Source organism: Chiloscyllium punctatum, chromosome 9, assembly GCF_047496795.1.
Source record: "Chiloscyllium punctatum isolate Juve2018m chromosome 9, sChiPun1.3, whole genome shotgun sequence".
NCBI classification, from domain to species: Eukaryota; Metazoa; Chordata; class Chondrichthyes; order Orectolobiformes; family Hemiscylliidae; genus Chiloscyllium; species Chiloscyllium punctatum.
In genome coordinates this window covers 375,529-397,714 of record NC_092747.1, presented here as the reverse complement: position 1 = coordinate 397,714, position 22,186 = coordinate 375,529, and the positions used below count along the sequence as shown (strand labels likewise).

The 22,186-nt window shown below is 47.3% G+C and overlaps 1 protein-coding gene across 2 annotated transcripts in view; it reads left to right on the top strand.

Annotated features, from left to right (window-relative positions):
- LOC140481056 (protocadherin-16-like) overlaps positions 1-21,801 on the top strand; it is a 367,181-nt gene extending 345,380 nt beyond the window's left edge. For both annotated transcript variants that reach the window (XM_072576651.1, XM_072576652.1), the window contains 3 exons: positions 13,087-13,364; positions 14,115-14,256; positions 14,520-21,801. In XM_072576651.1, coding sequence (XP_072432752.1) covers positions 13,087-13,364; positions 14,115-14,256; positions 14,520-17,125 — 3,026 coding nt within the window. In that variant the 3' untranslated portion in view covers positions 17,126-21,801. The remainder of the gene's footprint in view (positions 1-13,086; positions 13,365-14,114; positions 14,257-14,519) is intronic.
- The last annotated feature ends 385 nt before the right edge of the window (positions 21,802-22,186 follow it).

Genomic DNA, 22,186 nt, shown 5'->3' with positions numbered 1-22,186 from the left:
ACACTCACTCACACCTTCACACTCACACACACTCACAGCTTCAGGCTAATGCAATCTCACTCATACCTTCGTACTTACACAATCTCTCCCTAAACCTTTGCACGTCCACTATTATTTATTATTTATATAAGTGACTTGGATGAGAATTTAGGAGGTATGGTTATAAAGTTTGCAGATGACACCAAGGTTGGTGGTATAGTCGACAGTGAAGAAGGTTACCTGGAAATACGACGAGATCTTGATCAACTGGACCAGTGGGCTGAGGAATGGCAGATAGAGTTTAATTTAGATACATGCAAGGTGTCGCATTTTGGTCGGTTAAACCAGGATAGGACTTAGACAGTCAATGAAAGGGCCATGGGAAGTGTTGTAGAAAAAAGAGATCTAGGGTACAGGTTCATAGCTCCTTGAAAGTGGAGTCACAGGTAGACAGGGTGGTGAAGAAGGCTTTTGGCATGCTTGCTTTCATCAGTCAGAGCATTGAGTACAGGAGTTGGGGCATTTTGTCACAGCTGTACAAGATATTGGTAAGGTCGCCTTTGGGGTACTGCATGCAATTCTAGTCACCCTACTATCAATAGGGTAATATTAAACTATAAAGAAGCAGAAAAGATTGACGAGGATGCTACCTGAATTGGAAGATTAGCGTTATAAGGAGAGGTTGGACAGGCTGGAGCTTTTTTCCATGAAGTGTACAAGACTGGGGGTGACCTTACAGAGGTTTACAAAATCATGAGAAGCATAGATAAGGCGGATAGTGAATAGCTTTCCCCAGGGTAGGGGAGTCTAAAACTAGAGGGCATAGGTTTAAGATGAGAGGGGAGAGATCCAAGAGGGCATTTTTTTCACACAGAGGGTGGTGAGTGCCTGGTACGGGTTGCCTGAGGTGGTGAGTACAATGTTGTTATTTAAGAAACATTCAGACAGGTACGTGGATGGATAGGCATGGAGGAATAGGGACCAAACAGGAGCAAATAGGACTAGTTTATTGTAGAAACTGGGCAGGTTGGGCCAAAGGGCCTATTTCCATGCTGTAGACCTCAATGACTCTATGATTCATACATCCTCACTCACACTGACACTTTCACACCTACACACTCTCAATCACATTTATGCACCCTCACTGACACCTTCACATTTATTCATTCTCACACCTACCACCTTCACATTGACACTCACATTTTCACCCTGAGAGTCAGTTGAAACAAACCTTGCTGACCAGATTATTCTTGAAAGAATGAAAGGATAAAGTATAGAATGTCCCATGGGTTTCTCATTCTGATGTTCTGGCATAGTTGTCTCTGGAGTCTTGTCAGACACAGCGTGCTCAGGAGATACAATATCAGTAAGTGTAGAATTAGATTCCCTTCAGTGTGGAAACAGACCGTTTGGCCCAACAACTCCGCACTGACCCTCCAAAGAGTCACCCACCTAGACGCATTCCCCTACCCTATTATTGTACATTTACCCCTGACTAATGCACCTAATCTACACATCCCTATGGGGCAATTTAGCATGGCCAATTGACCTAACCTGCACATCTTTGGACTGTGGGAGGAAACCCACGCAGACACGGGAAGAATGTACAAGCTCCTCACTGACGGTCACCCGAGGCTGGAATCAAACCTGAGTCCCTGGCCTTGTGAGGCAGCAGTGCTAACCACTGAGCCACCGTGCCGTTGTCACCAATGTTTCATGAATTGGTCACACCGCAGATTAGAATTGCTGAGGGAGAAAAGGATTGGCTGACCAAAAGGTAGAGAAAGAGCAGGAAGGCAGTGTAGGTGTCCCCTTCTGGTCATCTCCCTCCAAAACAGGTATACCATTTTGGATACTGTTGGGGTAGATGGCTCACCAGGGGAAGGCAGCAGTAATCAGGTTTATGGCACCGTGGCTGCTCTGCTGTACAGAAGGGCTGGAAAAAGAGCGGAAGGGCTATAGTCATAGGGATTCAGTTGTAAGGGGAGTAGATAGGCGGTACTGTGGTCGAAAACGAGACTCCCAGATGGTATGTTGCCTCCCAGGTGCACGGGGAGGGATGTCTCAAAACAACTGCAGAAAATTCTCAAGGGGGAGGATTAACAGCCAGTTGTTGTGGTGCATAGAGGCACCAATGATGTAGGTAAAACATGGGATGAGGTCCTCCACGAAGAATTTAGGGAGTTAGGAACCAAGTTAAAAAGCAGGACCTCAGAAGTTGTAATCTCAGGATTGCTACCAGTGCCACGTGCTAGTCAGAGTAGGAATGATAGAATAGGCAACATGAATACGTGGCTTGAGAGATGGTGCAGGAGGGACGGGTTCCGATTTTTGGAACATCGGGACTGGTTCTGGGGGAGGTGGGACTATTACACATTAGCTTGTCTATACCTGGGACAGACTGGAACCAATGTCCTTGGGGGTGCTTTTGCTAATGGTGTTGGGGAGGGTTTTAACTAATGTGGCAGGGGATGGGAACCAAATGAGGAGGTTAGTGGACAGGAAGGAAGTAGTAACTAAAATAGTACAGCACAGTTCAGGCCTTTCAGCCCTTGATGTTGTGCTGACATTTTATCCTACTCTAAGGTCAACTACAGACCCTTCATTTTACTATCATCCATGTGCCTATCCAAGAGTTGCATAAATGTCCCTAATATCTCTGACTCTACTACCACTGCTGGCAGTGCATTCCACACATGCACCACTCTCTGTGTAAAGAACCTGCCGCTGACATTTCCCCCAAATCTTCTTCCAATCACCTTAAAATTATGCTCCTTTGTGCTAGGTATTTCCACCCTGGGAAAAACTCTCTGACTATCCACTCTATCAATGCCTCTCATCATCTTGTACACCTCTATCAAATCACCTCTCATCCTTATTTGCTCCAGTGAGAACATAGAACATAGCACAGTACAGGCCCTCCGGCCTTCGATGTTGCGCTGACCTGTCATACCAATTCGAAGCCCATCTAACCTACACTATTCCATGTGCGTCCATATATTTGTCCAATGACGACTTAAATGCACTTAAAGTTGGCGAATCTACTACCGTTGCAGGTAAAGCATTCCATACCCTTACTACTCTGAGTAAAGAACCTACCTCTGACATCTGTCCTATATCTATCGCCCCTCAATTTAAAGCTATGTCCCCTCGTGCTCGCCGACACCATACTTGGAAAAAGGCTCTCCTTGTCCACCCTATAAACCACCACCCTCTGTCTTCTTTCAGCAAGCCAATTACTGATCCAAACTGCTATATTTCCCACAATCCCATTCCTCCGCATTTTGTACAATAGCCTACTGTGGGGAACTTTATCGAACACCCGCCTTGCTGAAATCCATATACACCACATCAACCGGTTTACTCATCTACCTGTTTGGTCACCTTCTCAAAGAACTCAATAAGGTTTGTGAGGCATGACCTACCCTTCACAAAACCGTGCTGACTATCCCTAATCAAATTATTCTTTTCTAGATGATTATAAATCCTATCTCTTATAACCTTTTCCAACACTTTACCAACAACTGAAGTAAGGCTCACTGGTCTATAATTACCAGGGTTGTCTCTACTCCCCTTATTGATCAGGGGAACCACATTTGCTATCCTCCAGTCTTCTGGCACTATTCCTGTAGACAATGACGATATAAAGATCAATGCCAAAGGCTCGGCAATCTCCTCCCTGGCTTCCCAGAGGACCCTAGGATAAATCCCATCTGGCCCAGGGGACTTAGCTATTTTCACACTCTGCAGGATTTCTAATACCTCTTCCTTGTGAACCTCAATCCCACCTAGTCTAGTAGCCTGTATCTCAGTATTCTCCTCGACAACATTGTCATTTTCTAGAGTGAACACTGTCAAAAAATATTCATTAAGTGCTTCCCCTATCTCCTCTGACTCCACACACAACTTCCCACTACTATCCTTGATTGGGCTTAATCTTACTCTCGTCATTCTTTTATTCCTTAAATACCCATAGAAAGCCTTTGGGTTTACCCTGATCCTATCCGCCAACAACTTCTCATGTCTCCTCCTGGCTCTTCTGAGCTCTCTCTTTAGGTCTTTCCTGGCTACCTTGTAATCCTCAAGTGCCCTAACTGAGCCTTCACGTCTCATCCTAACATAAGCCTGTTCCTATCTCTTGACAAGAGATTCCACTTCCTTTGTAAACCATGGCTCCCGCGCTCTACAGCTTCCTCCCTGCCTGACAGGTACATACTTATCTGGGACAGACAGGAGCTTTTCTTTGAATATGCTCCACATTCCTAATGTGCCCATCCCCTGCAGTTTCCTTCCCCATCCTATGCTTCCTAAATCTTGCCTAATCGCAACGTAATTGCCTTTCCCCCAGCTGTAATGCTTGCCCAGTGGTATACACCTATCCCTTTCTATCACTAAAGTACACATAACAGAATTGTGATCGCTATCACCAAAGTGCTCACCTACTTCCAAGTCTAACACCTGGCCAGGCTCATTACCCAGTACCAAATCTAATGTGGCTTTGCCCCTTGTAGGTCTGTCTACATACTGTGTCAGGAAGCCCTCCTGCACACACTGGACAAAAACTGACCCATCAATAGTACTCATACTATCGTGTTCCCAGTCAATATTTGGAATGTTGAAGTCCCCCATGACAACTACCCTGTCCCTCTCACTCCTATCGAGAATCATCTTTGCTATCCTTTCCTCTACATCTCTGGAACTATTCCGAGGCCTATACAAAACTCCCAACAGGGTGACCTTTCCTTTCCTGTTTCTAATCTCAGCCCATACTACCTCAGTTGACGAGTCCCCAAACATCCTTTCTGCAACTGTAATACTGTCCTTGACCAACAATGCCACACCTCTCCCTCTTTTACCATCTTCACATCTTTGCTAAGAGCAGCGAGAAGGGGACATGAAAAGTCCTTGGTTGGTAGGCTTAGGGAAAACCCAAAGGCTTTCTATAGGTATGTCAGGAATAAAAGGATGACTAGGGTAGGTATCAGTCCAGTCAAGGATAGTAGAGGGAAGTTGTACGTGGAGGCAGAGGAGATTGGAGAGACACTAAATCAATACTTTTCGTCAGTATTCACTCAGGAACAGGACGTTGTTGCTGATGTGAATATTGAGTCACAAGTGATTAGAATGGATGGCTTTGAGGTATGTAGGGAAGAGGTCCGGGGAATACTGGAAAGGATGAAAATAGATAAGTCCCCTGGGCCTGATGACATTTATCCTAGGATCCTCTGGGAAGCTAGGGAGGAGATAGCGGAGCCATTGGCCTTGATTTTTATGTCGTCGTTGTCTACAGGAATAGTGCCAGAAGACTGGAGGATAGCGAATGTGGTCCCCTTGTTCAAGAAGGGGAGTAGGGACAGCCCTAGTAACTATAGGCCAGTGAGTCTCACTTCTGTTGTGGGCAAAGTCTTAGAGAGAATTGTAAGGGATAGGATTTATGAACATCTAGATAGGAATAATGTGATCAAGGATAGTCAGCATGGTTTTGTGAAGGGCAGGTCGTGCCTCACAAACCTTATTGAGTTCTTGAGAAGGTAACTAAGGATGTGGGCAAGGGTAAAGCAGTAGATGTGGTGTATATGGATTTTAGCAAGGCGTTCGATAAGGTACCCCATGGTAGGCTACTGCAAAAATTACGGAGGTATGGCATTGAGGGTGCATTAGAGGTTTGGATTAGGAATTGGCTGGCTGGAAGGAGACAGAGGGTAGTAGTTGATGGTAAAGGTTCATCTTGGAGTGCAGTTACTAGCGGTGTTCCACAAGGATCTGTTTTGGGACCATTGCTGTTTGTCATTTTTATAAATGACCTGGAGGAGGGGCTTGAAGGCTGGGTGAGCAAGTTTGCGGATGATACAAAAGTCGATGGAGTTGTGGACAGCGAAGAAGGATGTGGCAGGTTACAGCGGGATATAGATAAGTTGCAGAGCTGGGTAGTAAGGTGGCAAATGGAATTCAATGCAGCTAAGTGTGAAGTCATTCACTTTGGTAGGAGTAACAAGAAGATGGATTACTGGGCTAATGGTAGACTACTTGGTAGTGTGGATGAGCAGAGGGATCTTGGTGTCCATGTACACAGATCTCTGAAAGTTGCCACCCAGGTAAATAGTGCTGTGAAGAAGGCATATGGCGTACTGGGCTTTATTGGTAGAGGAATTGAGTTCCGGAGTCCTGAGGTCATGTTGCAGTTGTATAAGACTCTGGTGCGGCCTTATCTGGAGTATTGTGTACAGTTTTGGTTGCCATACTATAGGAAGGATGTGGAGGCATTGGAACAAGTGCAGAGGAGGTTTACCAGGATGTTGCCTGGTATGGTAGGAAGATCGTATGAAGAAAGGCTGAGGCACTTGGGACTTTTCTCATTGGAGAAAAGAAGGTTTAGGGGAGATTTGATAGAGGTGTACAAAATGATTAGGGGTTTAGAAAGGGTTGACAGTGAGAACCTTTTTCCGCGTATGGAGTCAGCTGTTACTAGGGGACACAGCTTTAAATTAAGGGGTAGTAGGTATAGGACAGATGTTAGGGGTAGATTCTTTACTCAGTGAGTTGTGAGTTCATGGAATGCCCTGCCAGTAGCAGTGGTGGACTCTCCCTCTTTATGGGTATTTAAACGGGCATTGGATAGGTATATGGAGGATAGTGGGCTAGTGTAGGTTAGGTGGGCTTGGATCAGCGCAACATCGAGGGCCAAAGGGCCTGTACTGCGCTGTATTTTTCTATGTTCTATGTTCTATTATGTTCTCTGTTCTGACTGAAACATCTAAATCCTGGAACCTGCAACAACTATTCCTGTCCCAGCTCTATCCATGTCTCCGAAATGGCCACAACATTGAAGTCCCAGGTACCAACACATGCTGCAAGTTCATCCACTTTATTCCGGATGCTCCTGGCATTGAAGTAGACACACTTCAAACCAACTTCTTGCTTGCCGGTGCCATCTTGCGTCCCTGAAACTTGATTTCAGACCTCCCTACTCTCAACCTATCTCCCTCAATCTTTCTTCAGAAGGCATGCCCTCCAGTCCAGGCAGCATCCTGGTAAATCTCCTCTGCACCCTCTCTGAAGCTTCCACATCTTTCCTATAATGTGAGTGAGTGCTGCTCCTTTTGGTCATGGCTGACCATGGGTTGCATCCTCATTGTTTGAGCTTTCTGCTTCCCTGAGGCAATGTTGTTTGTGACTGAAGAGACCAATGCTAGAGTGACAGTCCCAGTCACAGAGGTCACATCTGTATGTGGTCATTGATCTGCTCGAGCTGCTGCCCTCCTTCCTTGGCACCCACTTGTCTGCTGCAGTGCTCCTCAGCTTCTTTTCCCCTGTGTTGAGGTGTTGGTTCAGGCTGCTTCTCCATCTTGTGCGGTCAGCTGCAGGCCTTTCCCAGGACTCTAACGATATCAAATCCCTTCACGTCTCTCATCCATCCTTGTAGCACATTTGAGGACACCTAGTGGGTCTCTTCCCGGATGCGAGATCTCCATAGAAGATATCCTTTGGGATGCAGCCATCCTCCATGCAGTGGATGTGGCCCAGCCAGCACAGTCTCCGTTGTCTGAGCAGAGTGCACATTCTGGGAAGGCCAGCGTGAGATAGAACCACTGTGTTGGACACTCTGTCTTGCCAGGATATGCCTCAAGTGGAAATTGTCTAGTCTTCTCTCCTATCTGGTATATGTAGTCCACCTTACATTGCCGTACAGCAGTGTGCCTATGATGCAGGTGTTGTAGACTGACATTTTTGTCTTCACTGTCAGCATTGGGGTTTGTCCATACTCGAGTCGTGAGGCGAGCAAGAGTTGAGGCTGCTTTCCCGATCCTACTGTCGATCTTCCTATAATGAGACGACCAGAACTGAACACAATATTCCAAGTGTGGTCTAACCAGGGCTTTACAGAGCTACAGCATTACCTTGCGGCTCTTAAACTCAATCCCCTGCTAATGAAAGCCAACACAGCATACGCTTCTTAACAACCCTATCAACCTGGTTGGCAACTTTGAGAGATGTATGGACATGGACCCTAAGATCCCTCTGTTCCTCCACACTGCCAAGATTCCTGCCTTTAACCCTGTAGTTTGTATTCAAATTCAACCTTCCAAAGTGAATTTTTTCACAGTTATTCAAGTTGAACTCCATCTGCCATTTCGGGCTCATGCCCTAAACGTCGATTCTTCTGCTCCTTGGGTGCTGCCTGATCTGCTGCGCTTTTCCAGCAACACATTTTCAGCTCTGATCTCCAGCATCTGCAGTCCTCACTTTCTCCTAATGTCCCACTACAACCTACAACAGCCCTCCACCACTATCCATAATTCCACCGACCTTCACGTCATCGGCAAACGTACTAACCCACCCTTCCACTTCCTCATCCAAGTCATTTATAAAAATCACAAAGGGCAGAGGTCCCAGAATAGATCCCTGTGGAACACAACTGGTCACCGAGCTCCAGGCTGAATACTTTCCATCTGCTACCACCCTCTGTCTTCTATGGGCCAGCCAAGTCAGTATCCAAATAGACAGATTTCCCTCTATCCCATGTCTCTATACTTTCTGAATGAGACCACCATGGGGAACTTTATAAAATGCCTTGCTAAAATTCATATACACCACATCCACTGCTCTACCGTCATCAACGTGTTTTGTCACATCCTCAAAGAATTCAGTAAGGTTTGTGAGGCATGACCTGCCCCTTACAAACCATGCTAACTATCTCTAATTAAGCTATGCTTTTCCAAATAATCATAAATCCTGTCTCTCAGAATCCTCTCCATAACTTTGCCCACCACTGACAAAAGACTGACTGGTCTGCAATTCCCAAGATTATCCCTATTCCCTTTCTTGAACAAGGAAATAACACTTTCCATCCTCCAATCATCTGGCACTACTCCAGTGGAGAGTGAGGACACCAAGATCATTGTCAAAGGCGCAGCAATCTCTTCCCTTGCTTCCTGTAGCGACCTTGGGTATATCCTGTCTGGCCCATGGGATTTACCTATCCTTATGTTTTTCAAAATTTTCAACATATCCTTCTTCTTAACATCAACCTGCTCAAGCATATATCTGTCTATTTCATGCTGTCCTCAGAAACGTCAAGGTCCCTCTCAGTAGTGAATTCTGAAGCAAAGTATTCATTCAGGACCTCCCCTATTTCCTCTGACTCCAGGCACAAGTTCACTCTACTATCCCTGATTGGTCCTACTCTCACTCTGACCATCCTCTTGTTCCTCATGTAAGTGTAGAATGCCTTAGGGTTCTCCTTAATCCTACCCACTAAAGCTTTTCCAAGCCCCCTCCTCGCTCTCCTAAGTCCATTCTTCAGTTCCTTCCTGGCTGCCTTATAACCCTCTAGAGCCCTCTCTGATCCTTGCCTCTTCAACCTTAAGTAAGCTTCCTTCTTCCTCTTGACTAGATGTTCCACATCCCTTGTTACCCAAAGGTTCTTTCACCCTACCATCCCTTCCTTGTCTCAGTGGGACAAACCTGGCCAGCACTATCAGCATGTGCTTCCTAAACAACCTCCACATTTCTGTCGTGCATTTCCCTGAGAACATCTCTTTCCAAACTAGATGCCCAGTTCTTGCCTAAGAGCATCGTAATTCCCTCTTCCCCAATTAAATACTTTCCCAAATGGAGGGATTGCTGAGCTATTCCATCCACACACACACACACCCCTCCCCCCCACACACACCCACCCTTCTCTCTCTCTCTTCCCCACGCCCCCCACACACACCCTTCTCTCTCTCTCTCTCTCTTCCCCACACGCCCCCCCCCCACACACACACACACACACATACGTACACACACCCTTCTCTCTCTCTCCCCCACCCCACGCACACATACACACACACATACACAATACTGAGGAAGACAACAGGGGATATAAGTTATACACAACAAATTTTGGTAAATCCAGTTGGTATTCAAAACAAGTTTACATCAGTTACAACTTTCCAGAGGTCAGGGTCCTTGGTGAATTAGACCAAGCCATTTCCTAAATTGGAGCTGAGCTGTAGGCTTCTGTTTCCAACTGGATCTTCCTGATGAAGGGCTTATACTTGAAACATCAACTCTCCTGCTCTTTGGATGCTGCCTGACCGGCTGTGCTTTTCCAGGGCCACAGCTTTCAATTTTGTTTCTAGTTGGAAACCTGGAGGTCGAGATGGAGGGTTTGTATCTGAAAGTCATTCCAGCCTGAAGTCCTACTCTCCCTCTGGAGGGTCACACCAACCTAGAATCCCAGAACTGCAGATTTAAACTGTTCAGATTTCTGTCAGGTGACAAGGACAGTCATGTGACATGATAAAGGTTAATCTCAATGGGTTGGTTCAAAGGTTATTAAGATGACAGTGTGACGTTACCTCCCCTTATCAGACTTTCCATTGCGAGATAGTAAAGGTATTAACACCGATTTTAGCATAGGGAATCTTGATGTTTCCTTTTGTCCAAAACTGAATACAGGCTGACAGCTCATCACTGAGTCCTTTAGCCACGTCCTCACCTGTTGTCCATTTTTAAAACAAACAGAATTTAACCAGGAAATTATAGAATAGAATGGAGTTTTCTTTGGGATTTCTCTCCACGTTCTATGGTGACTCGTTTCCCACAGTCTGTGAAATTAAGAGAATCCAAAACACCATTATCAATATCTCAACTCACAATTGATTCTTTATTGAATTCAAATTCCATAATTGGCCATGGCAGGGTTTGAACCTGGTTCCCCAGAACACTCAACAAAAAAACAAAGAACTGCAAATGCTGGAAATCAGAAACAAGCACAGGGAGTGTTGGAGAAACTCAGCAAGTCTGGAAACATCTATGCAGAGAAAGCAGAGTTAATGTTTCTGGTCACTAGACCCAGAATATTAACTCTCTCCCCACAGATGCTGCCAGGCCTGCTGAGTTTCTCCAGCACTCTCTGTGTTTGTTTTCAAACTGGTTTATAGATGAGTTTGTGTCAATGAGTTTCATAGCAAAGCAATGGATAGAACATTCCAGGCTGACACATGGCCATGTTTGATATCTCCAGCACTGCACCCATGACAATTACCCTTCAGACTTGAAGCTGAAAGCTAGAACATAGAACATAGAGCAATACAGCACAGGACAGGCCCTTCGGCCCACAATGTTGTGCCAAACATTTGTCCTAGCTTAAGCACCTATCCATGTACCTATCCAATTGCCGCTTAAAGACCACCAATGATTCTGACTCTACCACTCCCACGGGCAGCGCATTCCATGCCCCCACCACTCTCTGGGTAAAGAACCCACCCCTGACATCTCCCCTATACCTTCCACCCTTCACCTTAAATTTATGTCCCCTTGTAACACTCTGTTGTACCCAGGGAAAATGTCTCTGACTGTCTATCTATTCCCTGATCATCTTATAAACCTCTATCGTGTCACCCCTCATCCTTCGCCATTCCAATGAGAAAAGGCCTAGCACTCTCAACCTATCCTTGTACGACCTATTCTCCATTCCAGGCAACATCCTGGTAAATCTCCTCTGCACCCTCTCCAAAAAAATGGTGGGCGGCACGGTGGCACAGTGGTTAGCACTGCTGCCTCACAGCGCCTGAGACCCGGGTTCAATTCCCACCTCAGGCGACTGACTGTGTGGAGTTTGCACATTCTCCCCGTGTCTGCGTGGGTTTCCTCCGGGTGCTCCGGTTTCCTCCCACAGTCCAAAGATGTGCAGGTCAGGTGAATTGGCCATGCTATATTGCCTGTAGTGTTAGGTAAGGGGTAGATGTAGGGGTATGGGTGGGTTGCGCTTCGGCGGGTCGGTGTGAACTTGGGCCGAAGGGCCTGTTTCCACACTGTAATGTAATCTCATGTAATCTAATCTAATCTAATCAAAGCTTCCATATCTTTCCTAAAATGAGGCGACCAGAACTGCACACAGTACTCCAAATGTGGCCTTACCAAGGTCCTGTCCAGCTGCAACATCACCTCACAACTCTTGAATTCAATCCCTCTGCTAATGAACGCTAATACACCATAGGCCTTATTACAAGCTCTATCCACCTGAGTGGCAACTTTCAAAGAGCTATGAACAAAGACCCCAAGATCCCTCTGCTCTTCCACCTTACTAAGAACCCTAAAGTAGCCTTCCACATCCATCAAAGTTTTACCTGCACATCCACTAATATCATTTATTGTATATGTTGCTCCCGATGTGGTCTCCTCTACATTGGGGAGACTGGGCGCCTCCTAGCAGAGCGCCTTAGGGAACATCTCCGAGACACCCGCACCAATCAACCAAACTGCCCCGTGTCCCAACATTTCAACTCCCCCTCCCACTCTGCCAAGGACATGGAGGTCCTGGGCCTCCTTCACCGCCGCTCCCTCACCACCAGACGCCTGGAGGAAGAACACCTCATCTTCCGCCTCAGAACACTTCAACCCCAGGGCATCAATGTGGACTTCAACAGCTTCCTCATTTCCCCTTCCCCCACCTCATCCTAGTTTCAAACTTCCAGCTCAGCACTGTCTCCTTGACTTGTCCGGACTTGTCGAACCTGCCTATCTCCTTTTCCACCTATCCACTCCACCCTCTCCTCCTTGACCTATCACCTTCATCTCCTCCCCCACTCACCCATTGTACTCTATGCTACTCTCTCCCCACCCCCACCCTCCTCTAGCGTATCTCTCCATGCTTCAGGCTCACTGCCTTTATTCCTGATGAAGGGCTTTTGCCCGAAATGTCGATTTCGCTGCTCGTTGGATGCTACCTGAACTGCTGTGCTCTTCCAGCACCACTAATCCAGTACGAACCCTACCGTTAACCCTGTATTCCGCATTCTTATTTGTCCTTCCAAAATGGACAACCTCACACTTGACAGGGTTGAACTCCATCTGCCACTCCTCAGCCCAGCCCAGCTCTGCTGTCCCTTTGCAGCCAACAACAGCCCTCCTCACTATCCACAACTCCACCAATCTTCGTATCGTCTGCAAATTTACTGACCCACCCTTCGACTCCCCCTTCCAAGTCATTAATAAAAATTACAAACAGCAGAGGACCCAGACCCAGACCCAGAGGACCCTGCGGAACTCCACTTGTAACTGGGCTCCAGTTCTGTTGGTAGAAATCTTCACTCACCTATCTCTCTGTCCTGCCCACAGACGCACTGATTGGCTCCGAGATCATTGAGGTAACAGGAAATGATGTGGATTCAGGTCCGGTCTTGTCCTACAGTCTGGTGACCGATACAGAGAAGTTCAGCATTAATCGTTACCAGGGAATCATCTCACTGTCAGACACCCTGGACTTTGAGGAACAAAGTTGGTACATGCTCACTGTCCACACATCTGACTCCAAACATGACACTGAGGCCAACGTCACCATCATCGTTGAGGATGTCAATGACAACCCCCCTGTCTTTGTGCAGCATTTGTATCAGGTACAGGAGGTCTCAAAACGGAAGGGTACCGGGGCTGGACAGGAACTGACCGTGAGACACTCATACATATACACACAAACAAACACACACACACATACAATTTCTCTCTCTCTATCTCTCTCTCACACACAATCACATCCACAGTCTCTCTCTCTCTCACACACACACAAACACAGTCTCATACACACATGCACACACACAGTCTCTCTCTCACACACACACACATGTGCACACACAGTCTCTCTCTCTCTCTCTCTCACACACACACACACAGTCTCTCTCTCTCTCTCTCTCATACACACACACATACACACACACACAGTCTCTCTTGCTCTCTCACACACACAGTCTCTCTCACACAATCACATACACAGTCTCTCTCACACACACAAACGCAGTCTCACACATGCACACACACACACACTCACACACACACACACAGGCATACACACAGTCTCACACACAGACACAGTTTGTCTCTCATACACAGTCTCTCACACAGCTACATGCACACAGACACACACACATACAGACACACACACACACACACACATACACTCACGTACACACACAGTCACACACACAGTCTCACACACACATAGACACAGTCTCACATGCTTACATAAACATGTGGAATGTACAGGAACGGAGACTGAGACATGCATTTGTAAGTTTAATAATTGAGTTTGACTTTCTGTGCGACCTTTCTACGTGTGTTGTTCTGACTTGTCCATGTTTCTGTCTTATCAGGTAACAATGTCAGAGTTTGCAAGTTCCGGGAGTAGCGTAGTTACTGTGACAGCCACTGACCGTGATCCTGGTGAAAATGGGGAAATCCTGTACAGCCTGAAATCCTCAACAACTGGAGGATTTTCCATTGACCCTCACAATGGTGAGTGCTAACCCCTCCCACCCCCCACCCCAGAGGGTCAAGAGGAGGGGAGGGGGTGTGTCTCTCCACAGGGTAGTGTGTGTCTAATGTCAGAGTGGGTGAAGTCTGAGGCTCGGGGTGAGGAGTCGGGGGGAGTTAGGGAGCAGGGGGTTTTGGGGAAGAGGTTGGGAGCAGTTTGTGTTGTGACAAAAGCTGGGTGTGTGAGTGGGGAATGGACAATGGGGTAGTCTTGTGTGGTTACTGGTTTGTTTCCTCTGTTTTAGGGACCCTGTTTACTGTGAGTGATGTGGATCTGAGGCTGGCTGAACCTTTGGACCTGGTGATTGAAGCACGAGACTGCGGCTCCCCACCTCTCTCTTCTTTTACCACAGTTCAGATCCAGGTGCTGGACATCAATGACCACTCTCCATCCTTCACTCAGCCCGAGTACAAGGCTCAGGTACAGGAGGACCTGCCTCCAGGAAGCACCATCCTGACCCTGGAGGCCATTGACTTGGATTCCTCCTGGGATAACAGTGGCCTTGATTACAGCATTATCAGTGGGGACACAGGTAATGTGTTCCAGCTGCAGAGCCAACTGCAGGTTATAGACGGTCACTTTAGGACGACTGCCTCTCTCATACTGCTTGACAATTTGGATTTTGAAACTGTCACCAAGTACAATTTAACCATCGCATCATTGGATTATGGAGTCCCTCAGCGGAGTGCACTCGTCTCTGCCGTCATTACAGTACAGGATGTCAATGACAATGCTCCTGTCTTTAACCATACTCAATACAAAGTGACTGTGAGTGAGGATGTTGCTGTAGGGACTGAGATTGTCCGAGTGGCAGCTCATGACCTTGATTCTGGGGGCAACTCTGTGCTGCGATACAGTATCAGCTCAGGTGATGAAGATATGCAGTTCGAGGTGGGTGAGAGAACAGGGATTGTCAAATTGCGTAAAGCCCTCGATCGTGAGGCACGGTCTCGGCACACGGTCATCATCCAGGTGACCGATGGCCAGGCCCCTCAGGCTAACTTTGCCCTGGTCCCACTGACAGTGGAACTAAAGGATGTGAATGACAACCAACCCTTCTTCCCAATGCAAACACTGAGTGCTAACATCCGAGAGAATTTGCCAGCTCATTCGCTCGTGGCCAAAGTCCGTGCCATCGACTTTGACTGTGGAAGATTTGGTGAGTTACAATACTCGATCATCAGCCAGCCCATCTCCATGACAGGCTTTGGGAAAGACAAAGAAATGTTTGACATTAATCAGCTGAGTGGAGAGCTTCACACAAAACTCTCGTTTGATTTTGAGAAGTTGAACTCCTTTCAGGTTGTGGTGAAGGCAGTGGATTCTGGGAACTCCTCAGCCACTGTCACTGTCCAAGTCCATGTGACTGGGGAGGATGAGTACGATCCCATTTTTGTCAACCCCGTGTATAACTTTGTTGTCCCAGAGAACGCAAAGAAGGGCCAGAGCATTGGGCAAGTGATAGCCACGGATGAGGATGGAGGTCTCGATGGGATTGTCCTGTACTCACTGTTAACCCCATCGCAGTATTTTGAGGTGAACAAAACTACAGGTGACATCATCCTCAAGATGGACAATCAGAGACACCAAGGCAAACGGTCAAAGAGAGAAACACGGACAATGACCCTCAACATCCAGGCCAAGAGCCCACTGGTATCCTCCAGATTCTCCAGCACCAAGGCACATATTGACATCACTCAGACCTCGTTTGGATTAACAACTGAGCTCAATTGGTTGCTGATAGTTGCCTTGGCAGCGTCACTGGGAATTGGGGGGATTCTTGCTATCATCGGCTTGGCCCTGGTGATCATCCGAGCCAGGAGAAGAAGGAAGAACCATGAGGCAAGCAGCGGCTCACAGCTCGACAACATTCCGGAACCCAGCTTCCAGAAACTGGGAACTGAGGATGCCACTTTACCATCCAGTGACCGTATCTACCATCAGACCTTGCCCGGGTATACAGCCGAGGCTGCAGGAGTGGGAGCTCCGTACACCCGGGGAGACTCGATCGATCCTTCACACTCCAGCGGCCGTGGCTCAGCAGAAGCAGCGGAAGATGATGAGATTCGAATGATTAATGAGTACCCACGTGTCAGCAGCCTGAGCTCCTCCATGCAGGAGCATGTGTCAACACGTGGCCCAGACTCAGGAATCCAGCAGGACGCTGACCAAATGTCAGATATTTCCACTGACCCAGGCATGGAGTGGTTTAAACACAAGAAAAGCAGTGGCCTTTTGTTGCCAGGGCAACAGCAGCTGTACCGGGAGGATGGTGCTGGTGGGTATATGGGGGCAGGACTGGGCCTGGGTGTGTGTCATGCCAAGGACTATGTCTTTGCTGAAGATGGCCGCCCATCAGCACAAGGTTCACTGACTGCCATCGTTGCCAGTGAGGAGGAACTGCGAGGCAGCTACAACTGGGATTATCTCCTGAACTGGAGCCCGCAGTTCCAGCCCTTGGCCAGTGTCTTCACTGAGATCGCCCGGCTCAAGGACGAGAATGCCCCTCGCAAAAACTTCCAATCCAAACCCAAAGTGGACCCCAAACCTCGCATTGACCCTCCCCCACTCATCACCTCTGTGGCCCACCCCAATGCCATGTCTGTCCCTCCCCGAATGGCAGTGAACCGAAGCCACAGTCACATGACCGCATTGCCACGCTCACCCATCACTAGTGATGCCTCAATGACATCAGCAGCCATGTCACCCAGCTTCTCCCCTTCACTGTCTCCATTGGCCGCTCGCTCTCCAGCTGTATCCCCATTCGATGTTTCCCAAGGACCCTCAGCCTCCATCATCAGTACCGAGCATTCCTTAGACAATCCAGAGGATGTGGAGCTGCGGATATAGATCCCAGTTAACACAGCAGCCATATTCCTCATTCAGTCACTCCCACTGCCACAAACTGCCGAAGCCAAACCACAGATACCACTGGAAATACCAGACCGTATAACATTGTTCAAAGCAATAGAGAGAGAGAGAACAGAGACAGGGAGAGAGAGGGATAGAGACAGAGAGGGAGGGAGAGAGAGGGTGGTGGCACCCTCAAATCAAATACCAAATATTTCACTTTTATTGGGTTCACAACCACAACGACACCTAATTCCTTCATTAATTCATCACACAGAAGTTCAGAAACAAACTGATTCTGAACCACGTGGAGCAAGAGGATTTTAGAGATTTAGAGCAGTGGGACCTAATCAAAAGATGGGGATAAAATAAATTAAACTTTACTCTGTATATAACTCTTTGCCATCCCTGTCCTGGAAGTGTTTGATGGGGACAGTGCAGACCATAACATCATAAGATGTAAGAGCACAATTGGACCATTCAGCCCATCGAGTCTGCTCCATCATTTGGCTGAAATGTTTCTCATCCCCGTTCTCCTGCCTTCTCCCTGTGACTCTCGATCCTCTTAACAATCAAGAATTGTTTGTGTCTTAAACACACTCAATGACTTGGCCTCCACAACCCTCTGTGGCACTGAGTTCCACAGAGTCCCCACCCTCTGACTGAAGAAATTCCTCCTCATCCCAGTTCAACAGGGTTGTCCCTTTACTCTGAGACTGTGCCCTCAGGTCCTAGTCTCTCCTACTGGTGGAAACATCTCCTCCATGTCCACTCTATCCACGCCTCTCAGTATTTTGTAAGATTCAATCAGATCCGCCTCATCCTTCTAAACTCCATCAATTACAGATCCAGAGTCCTCAACCTCTCCTCATTTGACAAGTTCTTCACCCTCAGAATCATTCTTCTAAACCTCCTCTGGACTTTCTCCAAGGCCAACTTCCTTAGATACGAGGCCCAAAACTGCTCAGAATATTCCAAACATGGTCTGACCAGAGCCTTATACAGCCTCAGCAGGACATCTCTGCTCTTGTATTCTAGCTGTCTTGAAATGAATGCTAAGTTGCCTTCCAAAGTACCAACTGAACCTACACATTAACTTTAAGAATACCCTGAACTCAGACACCCAAGTCCATTTGTACTTCAGTTTTCTGAAACCTTTCCCTGTTTCAAAAATATTCCATATCTCTATTCTTCCTCCAAACGTGCATAGTCACATATTTTTCCAGAGTGTAGAGGGAGCTTTACTCTGTATTTAGCCCCATACTCTCCCTGTACAGCGAATGTTTGAGGGGGATTCTCAGCGAATGCTCACTTTTGCATTCACTCACTCACTCACAATCAGGGTTAGTGTAGCTCAGGTCAGGGTGGTTCAGGTCAGGGTTTGCTGAGGGCTCAGGTCAGAGGTCATTGATGGCACTGGTCAGGGGTCACTAATGATCAGAGTCAGGGGTTGCTGATATTTAGTGTTAAAGGGTGCTCTGAGTCTCGTCCCAGTTCAGGTTTCTTTTTAGGCAGGAGACAGGAAGTTTCCCGTTAAATATCTGTGAATTGGTTGAATTTGGTTATTCCTTTCTTCACATTGACTTGTGAAGAAAGGGACAAATTCCCAGCATCTGGGTGCCACAGTCCTGACTCTAACCTAGTCAATCATTGTTTCATCACCTGACGCCACTTATCCCTCCATCAATCTGAACTCTGCCCTCATCTCCAAAACAACACCTCACCAATCTCCTCAGAGACACAAGGGCTTTGAAAATTATTGCATTAAAAGTTTCTTTCTGTTTTTGGTGTGATGATTAATCACCAGACAAGAATCCCCTTTAAAGCTGCACCACCTTGAATTTCTAACTGGACCCTGACCGGTGTCAGGCAAACCAACACGTGAGCGTGTCTGCAGGAACCTGTCACAGTGGAGAGTCCATGTGATTGGGTGCTGTCACAGTGACAGTGGAATACTGATGAATGGATATTGGACATTGTTATATGACAGTGTTAACCCACAGTATGACAATGGCATGGGATAAAGTCCCAGTGAGATATAGCGTTGTAACAGCATTAGGTGACAGTGTGATGGGGGCTGTGTTTGCATTGAATGACACTATAAGAATTACAAGACAGTGTGACTGTGACAGTGGAACAGTATTCTGTTCTGGGGTAACTGTGATTTCACACCATGTTGTTGACAGCGTCCTGTGACACACTGCCCCTGACCTCCGCACATAATCCGAAAAAATCCTGACGGAATTTCAGGACGATCCACTGTAAATAAAGATTCAAAGGATGTGAGCCTTCACTTTCCAGTCTGTACTCTTCATTTGCACAAGTCTTGTATAAAGTTGTGTTTGTAATTTGCCAAGAGTATTAATGAAGTAATGTTCTATTTGTGGCCAATGAAGACTGGCCTGTTGCCACAAAGATACTTTGTAAGATTGATACAGGTGACCTATCATCAGGTCCATGACTCTCATTTGTGAATGTTCATTGTTATTTTTGTATTGGAGATGCACAGTGAGGATTGAACCGAACACAGAGACAGAATTTCCTCTTTCACTGAGTAATTAGTGACCTCTTAGAGGTTTCAAACTCAAAACCAGGATCCATCCTACAGAATGTTCACAATCTTCAGTTACCAGCAGCAAGTTCACACCACCTCCCACTCAATTCCTCTCCATCAAAAACTACACGGTCTCTTGGGCTCGATGTGGAAACTTTCACTTTTCAGATGAAGGGAAGTCTGACACCTGGGAAACTGAAGGAAAAGACAAAGACAATCAAGGAGGGGACTGAGATCAATATCAAGTGTTGGACTGGGTGGCAGGAACGGCCCAGAACATAGGGTCTCTCAGGAAGTTTGCCCACTGCTGAACTCGTTCACAGATTTCTCCTGGAATGTGAAATTTTGTTCATTTCATAAAACCTGATGGAGGAAACGATGCTGTTTCTCCTTCAACATCAAACATAAGTGATTCAAAACATATTTCAGTCTTTGCCCAAATTGATGCATTCTTATGAGGTTAGGAACCCCACAAACAACTGACTCTCACTGGGGTACAGTCCCACACACACTGACTCTCACGGGGGTACAGTCCCACACACACTGACTCTCACGGGGGTACAGTCCCACACACACTGACTCTCACTGGGGTACAGTCCTACACACACATTGACACTCACTGGGGTACAGTTCCACACACACTGACTCTCACTGGGGTACAGTCCCACACACACACACACACACACACTGACTCTCACTGGGGTACAGTCCCACACACACTGACTCTCACTGGGGTACAGTCCCACACACACACACACACACACACACACACTGACTCTCACTGGGGTACAGTCCCACACACACTGACTCTCACTGGGGTACAGTCCTACACACACTGACTCTCACTGGGGTACAGTCCCACACACACACTGACTCTCACTGGGGTACAGTCCCACACACACTGACTCTCACTGGGGTACAGTCCCACACACACTGACTCTCACGGGGGTACAGTCCCACACACACTGACTCTCACTGGGATACAGTCCCACACACACTGACTCTCACTGGGGTACAGTCCCACACACACACTGACTCTCACTGGTGTACAGTCCCACACACACACTGACTCCCACGGGGTACAGTCCCACACACACTGACTCTCACTGGGATACAGTCCCACACACACTGACTCTCATTGGGGTACAGTCCCACACACACACTGACTCTCACTGGGGTACAGTCCCACACACACTGACTCTCACTGGGGTACAGACCCACACACACTGACTCTCACTGGGGTACAGTCCCACACACACACTGACTCCCACGGGGTACAGTCCCACACACACTGACTCTCACTGGGATACAGTCCCACACACACTGACTCTCATTGGGGTACAGTCCCACACACACACTGACTCTCACTGGGGTACAGTCCCACACACACTGACTCTCACTGGGGTACAGACCCACACACACTGACTCTCACTGGGGTACAGTCCCACACACACTGACTCTCACTTGGGGTACAGTCCCACATACACACACTGACTCTCACTGGGTACAGTCACAAACACACACTAACTGACTCTCACTGGGGTACAAACTGACTCTCACTGGGGTTAGATTAGGATCATTGGACAATGACCAGGAGCAGGAACCCTGGCTCATGACTCCCACACTCCCTTTCTCTGATGGATGCCCCTGTTATGGTTCTGAGCAGCAGCATCACAAGGATGTACACTGAGTCTGGAGCGTCCTTTTTTCAAGGTGACTATAGTGGTTAGGGCAGAGCACTGAAACATTGGGACCTGACAGAGGATGGGTGAGTGGAGAGTTGGGGGTGGGGGATGAGGGAGGTGAATCACTCTCAGACGGTTTCCTTGCTGATAACCACAACTACCATAGGGATGGTGACTGATAATTGGCTGTGGTCAACTTCTGTTTTTTTCACCTTTTTTTATTCAGACACGTGCGGAAGATACAAAGACGTTATTTATTTTTACACTTTCTAATGTAAACAGTGTTTTGTACTCTGATCCAACAGAATTGCATGAATCTCAAGATGATTTGGAAACTCTTGTTTATAGATCCCCAGCAGCGTAATGTGTAATCGCTGTGCCATATTGGTCCAATTTTTATAAACAGTTGTTTCATTAAATCCTTAAATTTGTACAAATCTTTGTCAGCATCATTTTGTGACACAGAAAGAGGCCGTTCAGCCCATTCAATCCATATCAGCTTTCCTTCGAAATTTCCCTCAATTTTTTTCCCATATTCTCTACACCCCCCACCCCCCTGGGCAGCGGGTTCCAGATCATTTTCACTCGCTGTCAGAATACCTCTGTCCTCACCCCTAACCTTAGCTTGTCACTAACATCATCCCCCCGCCCGCTTCCTTTGCACCACTCTCCCTCCACCAAGCTCCTCGAGGAGCCTTACTTCATTCCAAACAAGGGAATCCCAGAACGTGACTCAATGCTCCAGGTGTGGCCTAACTAGGGCTTTCTGAAGATTCAGTGTGTGAGGTGTGACCTGGGAGAGGGTTAGGGGTGACAGCTGGA